Consider the following 14,382-nt stretch of genomic DNA (forward strand, 5'->3'; position numbering starts at 1 on the left):
AGATAATAGCTTTTTTTAACTATTGTCTTTAGATTGTTTACATTTAATGTGAATATTGATGTTTAGATGTATATAATTTTATTGTTTGCTTTGTTTGTTCCGTTTTTTATTATACCATTTTCCCTTTTCTGCCTTTTTTTGGATTGTTTAATTTTTTAAAAAAATTTCTTGAGATTTTTATTATCTATCTTGGTAAACGTGCTTTTTTGTTTCCTTGTGTTTTTTGCTGTTGCTGTTGGGTTTTTCCTTTTTCTACTCAGTGCTCTTGAGAGTACAGTATGCGCACCAACTTGCCACAGTTACTTAGGGGTAATATTTTACCATTTCTGGTGGACTTCAGAAACCTTACTGCTGTGTTAGTCCAGATACTTAATTCTCCATGCTTTTGCATTATTATATGTATTACATCATACATATGCTAATTTTCTTTTCAATTTTTATATATGTATATATTAAAGAATGTAAGAAGAAAAATATTCTATAATATTTATCTGGATGTTTAGCAGGTCTGTTGTTCTTCCTTCAGTCCTGGTATTCTAGGTATCTTCTCATGTCATTCATTTCCTTTCCCTCTTAGAACAGAACTATTAGTGGATCCTCTTAATTATCTCTCATCCAGAAATGTTTTTATTTCAATTTTTTTGATATTTGTGAACATAGAACTCTGAGTTGATAATGTTATTTTATGTCTTTTGATTCATCTGTTTATGAAGCGATAGCCACATTTAAATAGCTGTTCTGGTTGAAATGTGTTTTTGTTAGTGCTTTCAAGACTTCGTATTTGTTTTAGTTTTCAGTTGTTTGATTATATGCTGTGTGAGCATGCGTGTGAATGTTTGGGGTTTCCAAAGTTTCTTGACTTTGTAAATTAGGTCTTTCACAAATGTAAGCTTCTCAGCCATTACTTTTTTCTTTTTTTCTGTTTCATATTCTTTGTCATCCTCTGAGACTGATGACAAAAATTTAGACCTCAATACATTGTCCCATAGGTACCTGAGACTCTGGAATTTTTGTTCAATCCTTTTCTCTATTTGTTTGAGAAGAAAAGAAATAGTACAATTTGTCATCCTTGATGTACCCTCTCTCCAAATTTAGGTAAAGTGCAGCCAGGGAATTTTTAGTTTCAGTCATTGTATTTTTTAGGTTTATAATTTCCATTTGGTTCCTCTTTATACCTTCTATTTCTTTGTTGAGGTTCTCTGTTCTCTCACTAATTTCAAAAGTATTTGCCTTTACTTCCTGCTACATTGTTTTAATAGCCATTTCCAGGCTTTGACAAGTCTAACATCTGTATCATCTTGGAATTGATACGTTATTGACTTTTCACTTGTGAATTGAAATGTTTTCCTGGTTCTTCATATGCTGAGTAATTTTAGAATTTATCTTGGGATTTTGAATATGTATGCCTTAGTTAAATCCCAAGAAGATGTCCATTGTTTGTATGTTTGTTTGTGTTTAGCAGATCATCGGCTAGGTCCATCCCAGACACCCCTGGCAGATCTGTTTTTGAAATATTTGTGGAGGGGCTGGGGATTTAGCTCAGCAGCACAGTGCCTGCCTGGCAAGCACAAGGTCATGAGTTCAATTCCCGGTACCAGAAAAAAACAAACAAAAACACAAATAAAATATTTGCAGTGATATTTGGATCGATGCCTTGTGTGTGCTATCAAGTGTCTAGTCTGAGAAGACTTGGATGGTAGTTTTCCCTGTGCTTAATTTTGCAAACTCTGTTGAGGGTCAGATCCATGCAAGTCAGGAGAACTCCTGGCTCAGAGATAGCCCAGGAGTTCATACACAGCTGGGATCGCTGTCTTGATGGCTGTCCTTTCTGGTTCCCTCAGTCCTTTCCGGCTTCCGGATGCCTTCCTTCCTGGTGCTCTGGGGTTTTAATTTCCATCTTCTGCCGTGAGTTTCCTGTGGCTTTGTCTCCATCTGGGATCAAGCTGCGGGATGACAGAGACAGAAAGCAATGGGCAAAAGAAAAAAAATTAAAAATGCAGCAGTTGGGATTTGCCCCGCACTCGGAGCCACAGCTCCCCGCACTCGGAGCCTTCTCCTCTGGAGAAGGGTTCCCTTTCCACGAGTTTTGCGGTTACCTCTGCCATCACCATGGTATTACCTAGAGCCTGGGAAGGAGAGAAGGAGAAAGGATCCAGGGGATTTCCTCCAGTCTTTTCAAACCCTAGAAGTTCACTTTCTTGTTCCTTCAGCTGAAAGAAGGAGCTTTTTTCCTGGCGCTTTCTTTTGTCCCCATTTGATATGTACTTCTAGGTTTCTGGTCCTTTGAGGATAGGACAGGCAGTAATGGAGACACAAATGATAATTCATGGCTGGCTTGATAGAACTTTTAATGTTGGTCCTACGCCCAGTCTTTTTTCTACCATATCCTTTCCTTTCCTGGAGCTTCTTCCATGATCACGTCTCACAGCAGTAGTTGAATGCAAAGGGAGAAACGAAAAACTTCCTCCATCTTTCCCAGAATCAGAACCTTACATATTTCAGCACTGTACATTATACCAGCATCATCTCACTTGATCTGAAAAATAGTTACCAGACTTATTTCACACATGAGGAGACTAGACTAGGTAGTTAAATGATTTTCCCAAAATGCTAGAGGCCATAAATAGTGGAGAAAAAAATATAAAATCTAAGTTACCTTCTTCCAAGCTCCACAAAGTGTTCTACTTTTGACCAATTTCACCTGTTATGCCCCCTTTACTTTCCCATAGTAAAAAGTAAGACATAAATTACAAATTGGAAGAGAACTATTCAGTTATTCTTTTTCCTGAATCAGACATATTTTAACCACATCTATTACTATTTTTTGCAGTTATTCGAATCTAATTAATTTTATCCAGCAAGTATTTACAGTGTTAGGTATACATCATGGTATGTGGGACTCAAAGTTAGTTCAAGGATATTTTCCCCTCCTTGAGACAAATGCAAATAAGTACAATACAACAATGACAAAAGATATTTTTAAAAGTAGCAGAGGGTGATAGGAATTTGAGGAAGGAAAGACTACTTCCAAGTCGGGATACAAAGGAAGAATTACAACTGGGTATGGTGGTGCATGCCTATAGTCCTAGCACTCCAGAGGCAGAGGCAGGAGGATCTCCATGAGCTCAAAGCCAGCTTGGACTACATAGTGAGTTCAAGACCAGCCTGAACTACATAGAGAGACCCTGTTTGAAAAACAAAACAAAGCCAAAAAAAAAAGGAAGAATTACGATATTTCTACTTGTAAAATGAAAAGAAACATCAGAGAAAATGTTTGTTTACATGCAGGACAACACCACAGCAGTTTTCCTGGTAGCAGTGCTTGTCCCTAAGTATTTCTTGGAATGTTACAGACAGGAGAATTTTTTTCATGTGTCTGTTTGCTTCCCTTTGATCACTAAAAACAAAATTTTTACATAAAGATAAATTTCAAACAGTCCATTTGGTCAAGATTTAAATAAGTCAACAGGTTCCCAAATGGTTTATTAGTAACCAAGGTTTAGGGAGTCAAAAGGGACTTTTCATGAATTGTATTAAACATGTAGAATTTTAAGTTAAAAATGTTTTTTCTGTCTTCAGGAAAGACACATTTGTTTGCATAGGCATTCATGAAGGTGACCCAACCTGGAGAAAGAAGTATTCACTGTGGCCCTGGGGATCTTGTGACAAATTAGTTCCTTCAGAGATTGTATTCAACCCTGAGGAGTGGGCTAAACTCACAAAAAACATCTATAACTGGACCGAAGAATACGGAAGGTAGGAACAGCAGTTGCGTTTTTGAGCATAAGATAGCAGTTTTGCTTACTTAAAAAAACACCACATTTTGAGATGCCTTTTAATGGTTTTGCATGCTTTCTCATTAATTATTAAAATTATTTGCTACCTATAAAGTATCACAGAACAAATGCAGAAAGACAACGCGTCTCTCTCGTCCTCCTGTTTACAGAATGGCAGAAGACAGAGGGGAGATGGGCAGTGTTGAGTGCATAGCACAGAAGCCACTTGCACAGCACCTGCGTCCAGCCCTTTTGAAGTTGTATCGTGTCCAGCCCCCGCAGCTTATTACCCTAAAATTATTACTGTTACCCTCAACTATTACCCTAGGACTTATTACCTGTGGTTAAGGTTTCAGAGGCACTCGATGGCTCACAACAGTATCCACGCGCATGAATTTGTTACGTGCTTTTTTCTTCAAGAATGGCGGAGATATGAACAGAGCATGTAGCTCAGTGGGAGAATACTTGCCTACTTGCCTAGCAAGCATGAGGCCCTAGGTTCAATCCCCAGCACTGCCAAAAGAAAAAAACTGCAGATCATTTTTCTGTAGGAAAGATTGAATTTGGGTACATTTTTCACAGTTGTTGGGTATCAACCTGGTTATGTTTTGGGGGACATTACTAGTCTACCTTTAAGCCTTTCTACTCTGTCCCATATGGAAAATGAGTTACCATCTAAAGAAATTGCCCATTATCTATTTGTTAAATTATGAATTACTGTATTTAAAGATTATATAACCTACTCCAGTGATGGTGAACCTTTTGGAAACTGAGTGCCCAAACTGCAGCCCAAAACCCACTTACTCATTGCAAAGTGCCAGTACTGCAATTAAACCTGAATACAGAGGTTTTAGTTCAGAAAAAGCAACTCACCCACTTGGCTTGTATGCTGACAGAAAGGGCACTGCCTGCCCGCTGTGGCACATGTGCCATAGATTCACCACCACGGACCTGTGCTTATAATTTAAGAACAAGAGGCAAGACCATGTGAACAGATGCTGTGTAGGGTTTTTCGAATCAACATGAACAGACAGACCTCTCTGTGTATAGCAGCCTGAGCCAGGTGATGAGGCTTGCATCAAAGCACGCTGTGGCCTGCAGGAGGAAGAGGTAGAAAATAGCATCCTCTTCAGTAGGCTGATGAACAGGAAACAGATAGGATCATTCACCATCTCACTTCTGTCACAACAAACACTAAGGAAAATGTTAATTAAGAAAACTCAGCAAACCATTCTTCCTGCAGCATTGTGGCTCCAGCAGCGGTGTATCAGAGCTGAGCGTCCCCTCTCCAGTGTATCCTCCGCTGCTCACTGCGTCCCAAGGCAGGCCTGCATCTCACCTCCGCGACATGTTGCCGTCTAGTGGCTCATGGGGCAGCAGCCCCCTGAGCTCCCAGCCTCTTCCGTTAGTCCCTTGTTTGCTCCGTTGAGACCCCAGAGCTCATGGTGCAGATCAGGAGCACATGCACCAGCAGCCTGAGTTCCTTACAACTGAACTGGTCTCGGCTTGGTTACTGTCAGTGGTTCTTCAAGGCCCAGCCTGCTTTAGTAGTCTTGTAAAATTTAGGAAATGAGCACCTCATGTCATAGCAATAAGTGGCTGACAGAACGATGCTTCTTTCTTGCAACTGCAGGTTTGATCCATCTTCTTGGGAGTCCGTGGCCAATGAAGAGATGTGGCAAGCAAGGTGACTGTTTTGCATTTGTGTATTTGAGCCTCTTCTAAAGGTAGCAGAGAAGTAGCCTGTGGCACTTTTCATTTTGAGAGTACTCAAAACACACTAGCAGTTATTTTCTTTGAGGCATGTGAACAGTCTCGTTTCGCCCTCGGAACCCCTGAGGTTACTGACCTCCCCGTTGTATGAAAGGGCAAACTTGAATGGAGAGGCTCGGGCCAACGCTGCTTGCTGTGAGAGCCAGCATCCGAGCTCACATCCTCTGACCTGGACCACTCTGAACTCCTGTGCTTCCTGTTTCAAGTAAACTGAAAAGCGAGTGAGACTGAGTAGAAGCCGATCATGCCAGCCCTGCCTGTTACAATGAGCCAGTGGTTGTTCAGCTGGCACCTGTTTAATACTTCCTAGAGGTCAGTCGGCGCACCGTGCAACAGAGCTGTGCGTGCTAGGAGAACATAGTTCCCACCCTGACAGAGCGCATGGTCTGCTGGTGCACGCTAGCATGAAATAGACTCACTGTTAACGCAGTAGGTGCTGGGCCTGCCTGTCAGTCAGAGAAGGCTGGCACTGTCCGGCATGGGACAGCGTAATGACACTGCTGCTTCCCTTGGAGCCCTGTTACTGTTTGTAAGTAATCACACAACTTCTACTGGCGGACCTTGGCCTGAACATGAATGTCCAAGTCCTAGGGAGATAGGCTGTGTGTTTACTCAGTTCTTCACTGTGATTGACTGCAGGAGAGCTGAGCGGAAATCACATAAAAGAAGCATGCAGGTCATTACTGGGGCAGGTATTGATTTAATTGGTGTGCTGAATGCAACTTGAATGAGTTCATGTGGTCCGAGAGCCCGGCCATCGTCGCGGGACCAGCCGCACGTGGCAGGAGCCACCGTGGCGGGCACCTCAGGGCTGCACTGCAGGACAGCGCACCCACTGCCGCCTACCCTGACCTAACAGTAACGCACATCCGGAGAGGCCAGCGCGGCACTGGGCTGTGTGTAGACTTCCTTCTGACAGTTGTGGTATAAGTAGGAATGCAGCGTCTTTGGGGAACAAAGAGTTGCTAGTGATTCAGAATAAATTTCTAAGACTATGAGAGAATGAAAAATAATACAGTAAAGGGTGACATACAAGCCATATCAGTGGAAAGCCTAGAGCAGGTAGTCCTGAATGTGAGATGGATGTACAGCGTTAACGAGAGGTCCCACTCCCTCCCCAGGATGAAAACACCGTTCTTCATCTTCAACCTGGCGGAAACCGTGAATGTGCCTTTGGATGTAAAAGCTCAGCTCTACACTCAGGCTTACAATGTACGTTCTTTTGTAAAGATATTTGGTGGGAAGTGGCGGCGGTTGTTTGGGATGCAGAGGGTGTGTAGCAGGGTTTTTCTTTGTTTCCACTTAGTCTGGACACTGTAAAGCAGTGTATAAAGCAACATATTCCGTATTCTCACAACGTCTGAGGTTCATGGCTGTGGTAGACGGAATGACGTCCTCCCGCAGGATGTCCGGGGTCCTGAACTCCAGAACCTGGAGCTGTTACCCTTACAGGGCAAAGGGGACTTTGCGGGTGGGATTCAGCAGAAGGTCTTGAGGTGGGAGACGGTCCTGGGTTGTCTAGATGAGCCTCGTGTAATCCAGGGGCCTTGGCAAGGGAGGAAGGAGGTGAGAGTGAGGAGAAGGCGTGCGGAGGCAGTGCTCACAGAGGGAGCGGTCTGAGACGTCACTCTGCGGGGCTGCAGGTGGAGGCAGGGGCTGTGAACTGAGTGCAGACGCCTCTGGAAGCTGTAAGGGAGGGGAGTAGTCTCCTTCCAGCCTCCCAGAGACACAGCTCTGTGGATTTAATTGGTGTGCTGAATACAACTTGGGTGCGCTCGTGTGGTCAGAGAGCCCAACCATGCGCTTCCCCTGCGGGAAGTGCAGGATAAGAAATGTACGTTGCTTCAGGCCACTGTGTTTGTGGTCCTCTGTTCCGGCAGCAATAGGGAACAAATATAGTGGCTACCTAAAAAAGTGAAAAGTTCTCACAAGTTGCCCTCTGTGCAGAAGCACAGACCCTGGCCGTACTTGGCATGAGAGGGCCATGGCTAGTTGAGATTTCGTGGGTGAAAAGTTTGCAGAGCGACTCTCTCCTCTACCTGTTGCCCCATGAAGCTGAACAAACCTTCCACGTGCGCAGCCACCCTGAGGCCCTTGTGCAGATCTTGCCTCTAACCGGGAATGGGCGCGCTGGAGGCTGCTGCAGTGTCACCGCCGCGTCTCTGCTTGTGTGTGATGCATACACTGGCTCTTCAGCTCCTGCACACAGTCGTGGAGTCCGCTGTGCAGGAAGCACACACCCTGGCAGGGCCCGCGGACACAGAGGCTAGGACAGTGTGTAGGGACAACAGGTACTTCTGCTGTCTCTGGACTGCTGCGAATCTGCTCCGGGTGTTCGTTTGGGGCTAAGTCAGCACAGCGTGGTGTCTAATCCGTATGACTAATTCTCCTCCTGAATCAGGCCCTTGCTTTCATTCATTTGCTCTCCATGACAGAGCACTTACTGAGTGTCCACTCAGTAGCACATAGTGTGTTGGACACAAGCGGCCTTGTTCCTGCCGTCAAGAGAGGTAGCGGGCTAGACAGGGAGACAGAGGCCAGGTCCTCCTCGGTGCAGTGCAGGCCTGAGAGCGCAGAGGGGCTGTGGGGCAGAGCGGGGTCGAGCCAGCTGGGCCGGGTGTCACTGGGCTGTCGTCTGAATGACCAGGATGAGCTTACCAGACAGATGGCGGAGCCAGGAAGCCAGAGAGGGAGGGCAGGCATCCATCCGGAGGAAGCCTCAGGCATGTACCCTGGGGGCAGCCTGGTCCTCAGCGCCTGCCCGTCCGGCCTGGCAGGTGGCAGCCCAGGTTCTCGGCCACTCCGCAGTGTGTTGTCAACTGTGAGTCATTCAACCTTCCGAGGCCTTGATTTGTTTTAAGAAAAATGGATGTTAAACTTTAAATTACTAGCTCTCACATCCGGGTCATATCACATTTCCTCTTCATCTCTAGTGCCTTGTAGTTCTATGAAAAACAAGCAGTCTTTGTCTGGGACTCACTAATATTTCACGCTCTCATCAGTGAGGCCTTCCACGCTGGTTGTTCAGCCACGCTGAAGCTCCCTGTGGCTCTGTGGTCTCTGTGGGCCGTGAGCTTTGCTCCCGTCAGTGAACTCAGGCTTTGGCGTCTCCTCACCTAAGGACGTCTCCAGATGTGTGACAGTATTTAAAGACAAGCGTGGCCAGTTACTTGGTGGGTCAACACACACCCACCCAGTGCTCGTTCTTTAAGAACATTCTCGCTAGGTGTTAAGGAAACTTGTGCTCTTGTCCCACTTGGTAGCTTATACAAGACATTAAGTTCAGGTGATACTAAGTTTGGGGGTAGTTGGGAAGCAAGTAGTAGCCAGGTCCTTGGGAGACACTAGGTCAGGTGAGGATGTCCCCAACCAGTAGAATGTAGCCCACTAAGACCAGTATCATCATAACACACACAGAGGAGGAGATGCAGCTCCACACAACGAGAAGTGGCCGCTTCTCAAGGTGCAGCACAGGTGGCTTACCAGGTCCCCAGAAGTAGAATTAGCTAATGCTGCCTAAGCCACAGAATGTTCCAGAAGGGGGCAGAGTGGTTGCTGATGCCCGAAGACTCTAGTGGGTCACAGTGAGCCTCTGCTTCTCTTGAGCACTTGGGGAAACAAACACTCCAGGAAGCACTGCCTTGGCTAGGATTTTGAAAATCTAACAGTTCCTGCGTGCTGGCCTCATGTGGGAACCCGCCACGCACCTCCTCCTCAGAGCTAAGCTGAGGACGTGGAGAGAAGACAGCTTAGCAGGGCTGGGGAGAGAAGCTTCACCAGGAGGTAAGAGGGCAAGAGGCTAACCTGACAGAGGACATGGCGATTTTTTCATATTTTATAAAACTTAGATAACTACAGAAGTTGCTTTAAAAGTCAACTTGAAAGCAAAGGTGTATTAAATATGAAAATGATGTCTCGACATGGATTGTAGAGTTTTGGACAGAGACACTTGAAATCTGTGTGCATTTGTCTGCTCTGGAGTAGGAGGAGCTGGGGGAGGAGACAAGGTAGTTGGCCCTTTCAACTTGTTGATGTCGGGAATACAGTTGTAACTCAAAGCGTTGCGTCCCATAGATGGTATCACTACCATGCTGTGTTCAGAAGCTGCTAGAATATCCCTGGGAATCCAGCTCTGGCTTGACAGTCTCCAGGAAGGCTGTGACGCTCCCAAAGAAGCAAGCATAATGCTTCATTTTGTGATCTTCCTGTGCTTTTTGTTTATGTGTTAAATTTTTATGCGTTTCCTTTCCTCAATATTGAAAATTCTACCTGTATCCAATGAATGCTTTCTGATGTGAGGAAATCAAAATTCTGAATTTGTGTGACAAAGTTTAACTCTCAAAATCGTAACTTATGGGCTTTGGTGCAAATGGAGAGTATCTCATGCTAGGGTCACTTACATTGTTTTTTCCAGCCTCCTTCAGGATGGGGTAGTTGGGATTGTCCTGCTGTTGTCATTACTGTTGTCTTTAATGGTGAGAGAAACTCATGTAAATAACATAGGACAGAATTTAAATTCTTCCCAGTTCTTTTGCCACACAGTCTTCTAAAGGAAGCTATTTTTTTTTTCCTCCAGCAGCTAAATTTAGAGTTTCAGCCTCTCTGCCTGTTGAGTAAATAGCTTTCCACCAGTTAGAACTAAATCCCTTTCCCAGAACATCTTTCTGGAGGAAGAGCATTTTGTCCTGACACAGTGTGTTGTCAGGTTCCTCCTGCAGCCCCCAAAACTCCCAGAAGCAGTTTTAGATGAAGCATATTTGCCTCCTGCTACTGTAATAATTACAGTAACATCCTGCATTTTCTGCATGGCCTGGCAATGATTAGATTTTTCCTGTAGGCTGCTTGGATTTTTTTCTTATGCTATCAATTCCTCTGTGTTTTCTGGGTTTTTTTGCGGGGGAGGGTTAAGTCAAGGGATAACGGTGGAATACCAACATTTTTGCTGTTTTCCAGCTCTATAAGGAGATTGTCTATTTACGGAAGGAACACCCAGTGAATTGGCACAAAAACTACGCCATCGCCTGTGAGCGGATGCTGCGCTTTCAGGAGAGAGATGCAGATGCTGAAGTCCTGTTGTCTGAAACCATCACACATTTTCGTCTCTATGCTCAAAAAGCACAGAATGATCCGCAGCTCGCTGATATTTTAGCTGCTCTCAAGGACCTAAGAAAAAAACTGCAAAGTCTGAGAAATATGAAAAATGTCAGAGACAGCAAAATGTGAAAAACCTGCTCATCTTTCAGCTTCCAAAATTCTGAAGTCCAAAAGTTTTTCCTTTAAGAAAAGAAACTGCAAACTAAGTTATTGCCCAGATATAAGTAACCTGGGACAGCAGTACTGCCTGATCAGGGTTGAGTGACCAAGATGTAGTATTCTGTTTAGCCTTTGTTACCGAATTAGCATTTCCATGAGAAGCTTTAGAAAAGACCTCTTCCTACCTAGCACCACAGTCTTTCACCAAATGAGGGTGCTTGATTACACTGCAGAAGAGAATGAGCTATTTTCATTTATTTAAACTATTGACCATGATTCTTTAAAGGACCGTGCTTTTGGGATCCGCTTTATAGGTTAAATACTTAAAGTTTTCATGCCAAAAAGAGTTTGTTTCCTGAAAGGGAAATAGTTTCTTTTTTTTTTAAAGAATGAATCATGTTTTGCTTCAAGTTTAGAATTCTTTTTTGAAAAAAGAAACTGTCATCGTTACATGCATCACACTGCAAGGTACACAGCAAGCAGGTAATACCGTGAAAAGGTTTCAGCTGCGTTGTCTTAGATAGTTCTCCACATTCACTAAAAAGAAAAGCTAATTTGATGCACAGACTGGCAAGGAAAAAGCATTTCATGGTTACTTAATTAATTTTACCTTTATATTTTACTTCTATTTGGACTCTCAAATCTAGACCCAATGATTAGTAGGGTCCTGCTGCCCACATGCAAAAACAGTGTGTGTGTAGGGGGTGGGGGATGGGTTGTTCAATGAATTAATTTCTGTTACAAGCATCTTTTATACCTGTTACTAAAGAGAACATAGTAAGAAATGCAAATAATAGTTCTTTATTTATTATGACAGTTAATTAATAGCAACCTGTTTTAATGAATAAAGTCACTCAGAGTCCTTCAGTACTTCCTAAGTAGAGGCCCGAATCTGTAGGGATTCTTTCCCCCCAATTGTGTGGCTCCTAGACTCCAGGCACTATATAGGCCCCTGTATAGAAATGCTCACTAATGAAGAGGGAGGGCTAGAAGCTTGTCTGCATTCAAAGATCACTGGTGAGTCATTCAGCAAGAAAAGGCCCCTTACCAGGAATACTCACAGTTCCGTGGCATTGTACTAGCAAAAGGGTCTGATCAAAGGTCTCCTGCGGAGCTTGCATGGTTCCCTTTCATACTACGACCATAATTAAAACCACTAATTCTCTTTTAAAATGCTGCAGGATGCCATGTAGGCATCTGTCTGGAGTGTCCTTTGTGATGTCATAAGCTGTTAAGGACCAGTGCCGAGGGCTTTTGAGCGAAATGCCAGTCATGAAGGTGCTTCAAGACAAGGGTGCCTCTAAAAGCTTGACAGGCCTTGACTGCACAATTCGAGCTGAATTTGCCCCTTGTCAGCTGCCAGTAAATAAATCTCAAAGGGGGAAAAGCTGAAGTTTCATTACCTGATCCATGGGGCTTTGTTGGTTTTGGCATCACACGGGGGAAGCTCTTGCCCCTCCATTCTCTGCATTTGAAGATGTCCATTGGAGCCTGCAGTGCCTGGACAGGGTTCAGAGCGGAACCTTTTGAAGAGTGTCAATAGTTGTAACAGTTCAGCTGTTAGGAAGACAAATAAATGGAGGAGCTCATTAATCCGCTTTTGGCTCTCGGTGCCTTTTGCCCTTTTATCACAGCCTTATTAGGCTCCTACTCATCTTGAACCAGAAAAAAATGAATTGAAGTTGTTGAGTACTAATTGGCAAAGACTTTTAATCATGGGCCAAGAACTTTCACTGACTTGAAAGTAACTTCTCCACAGGGAAGAACCCCAAACCTGGGTTACCTTAAAACAAAAACCTGTTGGAGTTCAGTGTGGTGTAAAAATTTAAGGAAGCGTTGATAAATTGTCTAAGTTTATCCATTTGAAAGAAATTATGGCAGAGTATGATTTCCACTTTTCTGGGGGGAAAAGGGTAATAAAATGCAAATGGTCCTTGGTTGTATGTTTTCTCTGTTGGCTCAGAAAAGAGACCGTATGTGTGTGCGAGTTGACCTTGCTTGTTCTGAACATCTACACGTGTGTGAATATTCATCTGAGTACACGTATGTGGTGTCTGAGGCACCTTATTAAAAGTAGTATTTCCTAGTCATAGCCTCAAAAATGGCAGTGAAGGCGTCTATTTGAGATATCTTCTTTTTCAGTGTGTCTGCTATGGAGCCCCACGTCTGAGTAGGCTTTGTGTATTGACGATTATCAAATGGTACATGGATTATTATGGATTTGTAAGGCAATCACTTTGGGCCACTCTCCTTGAGAAGGCAATGATAAAGTCCAAAGTAGGTAGGATCGTAATTATATTTAAATTTCTAAAAAACCATAGGCAAATGAAAAATAGTAAGCTGCACTGAGAGGTAGGGATGTTGGGTTTTATCTCTGTATTAACCACTTTGAAGAATCCTTTCCTTTGTATGATACTAAGTTGCTTTTTCCCGCTTTCGCTTGGCTGGTGCACGACACCATAAAATAGAAGGGGGTTCTTTCGTTTCACCTCCCCACGTTGAAGAGGATGTGAAGATGACTTCTCATGCGGGATTTGGCCAGCATCCCCCGAGCAGTGTCCCAGGAGGGCTGTGGGTTGGCAGGATGACAGGAACCCCACAAAGCCAACTTCTGCCTGGACTTTGGCCTGGGGAGCCAGTGGGAGCCAGCAGAACGGTCTGCCTTCCCACATGCCGCAGCGCCCTGCTGCCCTGGCACGGGTCTGCCGAGACCGAGGGCAAGGGGAGGGCCCTGGCCTCAGCCCCGCCCAGCGAGCCCGGCTGTTTGCATCCCCCCTGCCCATGTGCATCGTTCTTGGTGTCGCCTGTTCTTTTTTCTTTGTTTTCTTAAAAGGACCCATTTCATGCAGCAAAGTGGAAAGGAATCAATTACCAATGTACTATTTTGAAAACCTTACAATAAAAACCATGAAATGTTATTTCTGCCCACATACTTAGTGTTTTCTAAGGATGGAAGCGTGATATTTAACTTTTATGATATTTGACTAAAGCCCATTTTGAGTTTTAAGGTTACTGTTATGTTACTTTGCAGATAACTTGACATGATCAGGCTGGGATATGAAAGGTAGATTTTTAAACTGATATTTAAGAAGTTAAATAGTTTGAGTCCTTGATCATACTTGTTATCAATATCCTTCAAAGTTGAAATGTGAATGCGTTTGATAGTCAGGAAAAGTTTTAACTCCAAAAGTGGAAAAAATTAACCCTGTTCTACCAAATTCGTTTGTTCGGTTTACTTTTGGTATATTTTATAAATGCACCAATGCAGGGTATTGACTAAAAGTTCTGCTCTTCTAACTGGCTCCAAGTCCAGTGGCTTAGTAAAGAAAATTATTCCAGTCCAGGAAGAGATTCGCACTACTTTGTTTATCCTCAGATTTTGTTGTGGACGCAAAACCATTGCAAAACTCATACTGACAAACCAGTGCTGTTTGCAGGGCACTAGGAATACCCAAAGGCCAGGGTCCTAGCACCACAGCCAGGCAGACGCGGAGCTGCAGTCCACGCGATCAGCTCAGTGAAGACGTCGTGTGGGCACCCTCAGAAAGTCTGCTTGACTGGGATCCACGTGAGTGATGTT

The 14,382-nt window shown here is 44.0% G+C and overlaps 1 protein-coding gene across 1 annotated transcript in view; it reads left to right on the plus strand.

Moving 5' to 3' along the window:
- Tmem260 (transmembrane protein 260) overlaps positions 1 to 13,720 on the plus strand; it is a 57,660-nt gene extending 43,940 nt beyond the window's left edge. The window contains exons 13-16 of the mRNA XM_005399195.2: positions 3,580 to 3,756; positions 5,410 to 5,463; positions 6,671 to 6,761; positions 10,503 to 13,720. Of these exons, the coding sequence (XP_005399252.1) occupies positions 3,580 to 3,756; positions 5,410 to 5,463; positions 6,671 to 6,761; positions 10,503 to 10,772 (592 nt within the window). The 3' untranslated portion in view covers positions 10,773 to 13,720. The remainder of the gene's footprint in view (positions 1 to 3,579; positions 3,757 to 5,409; positions 5,464 to 6,670; positions 6,762 to 10,502) is intronic.
- Positions 13,721 to 14,382: the final 662 nt, after the last annotated feature.

Source organism: Chinchilla lanigera, unplaced genomic scaffold, assembly GCF_000276665.1.
Source record: "Chinchilla lanigera isolate Chin_1 unplaced genomic scaffold, ChiLan1.0 scaffold00065, whole genome shotgun sequence".
NCBI classification, from domain to species: Eukaryota; Metazoa; Chordata; class Mammalia; order Rodentia; family Chinchillidae; genus Chinchilla; species Chinchilla lanigera.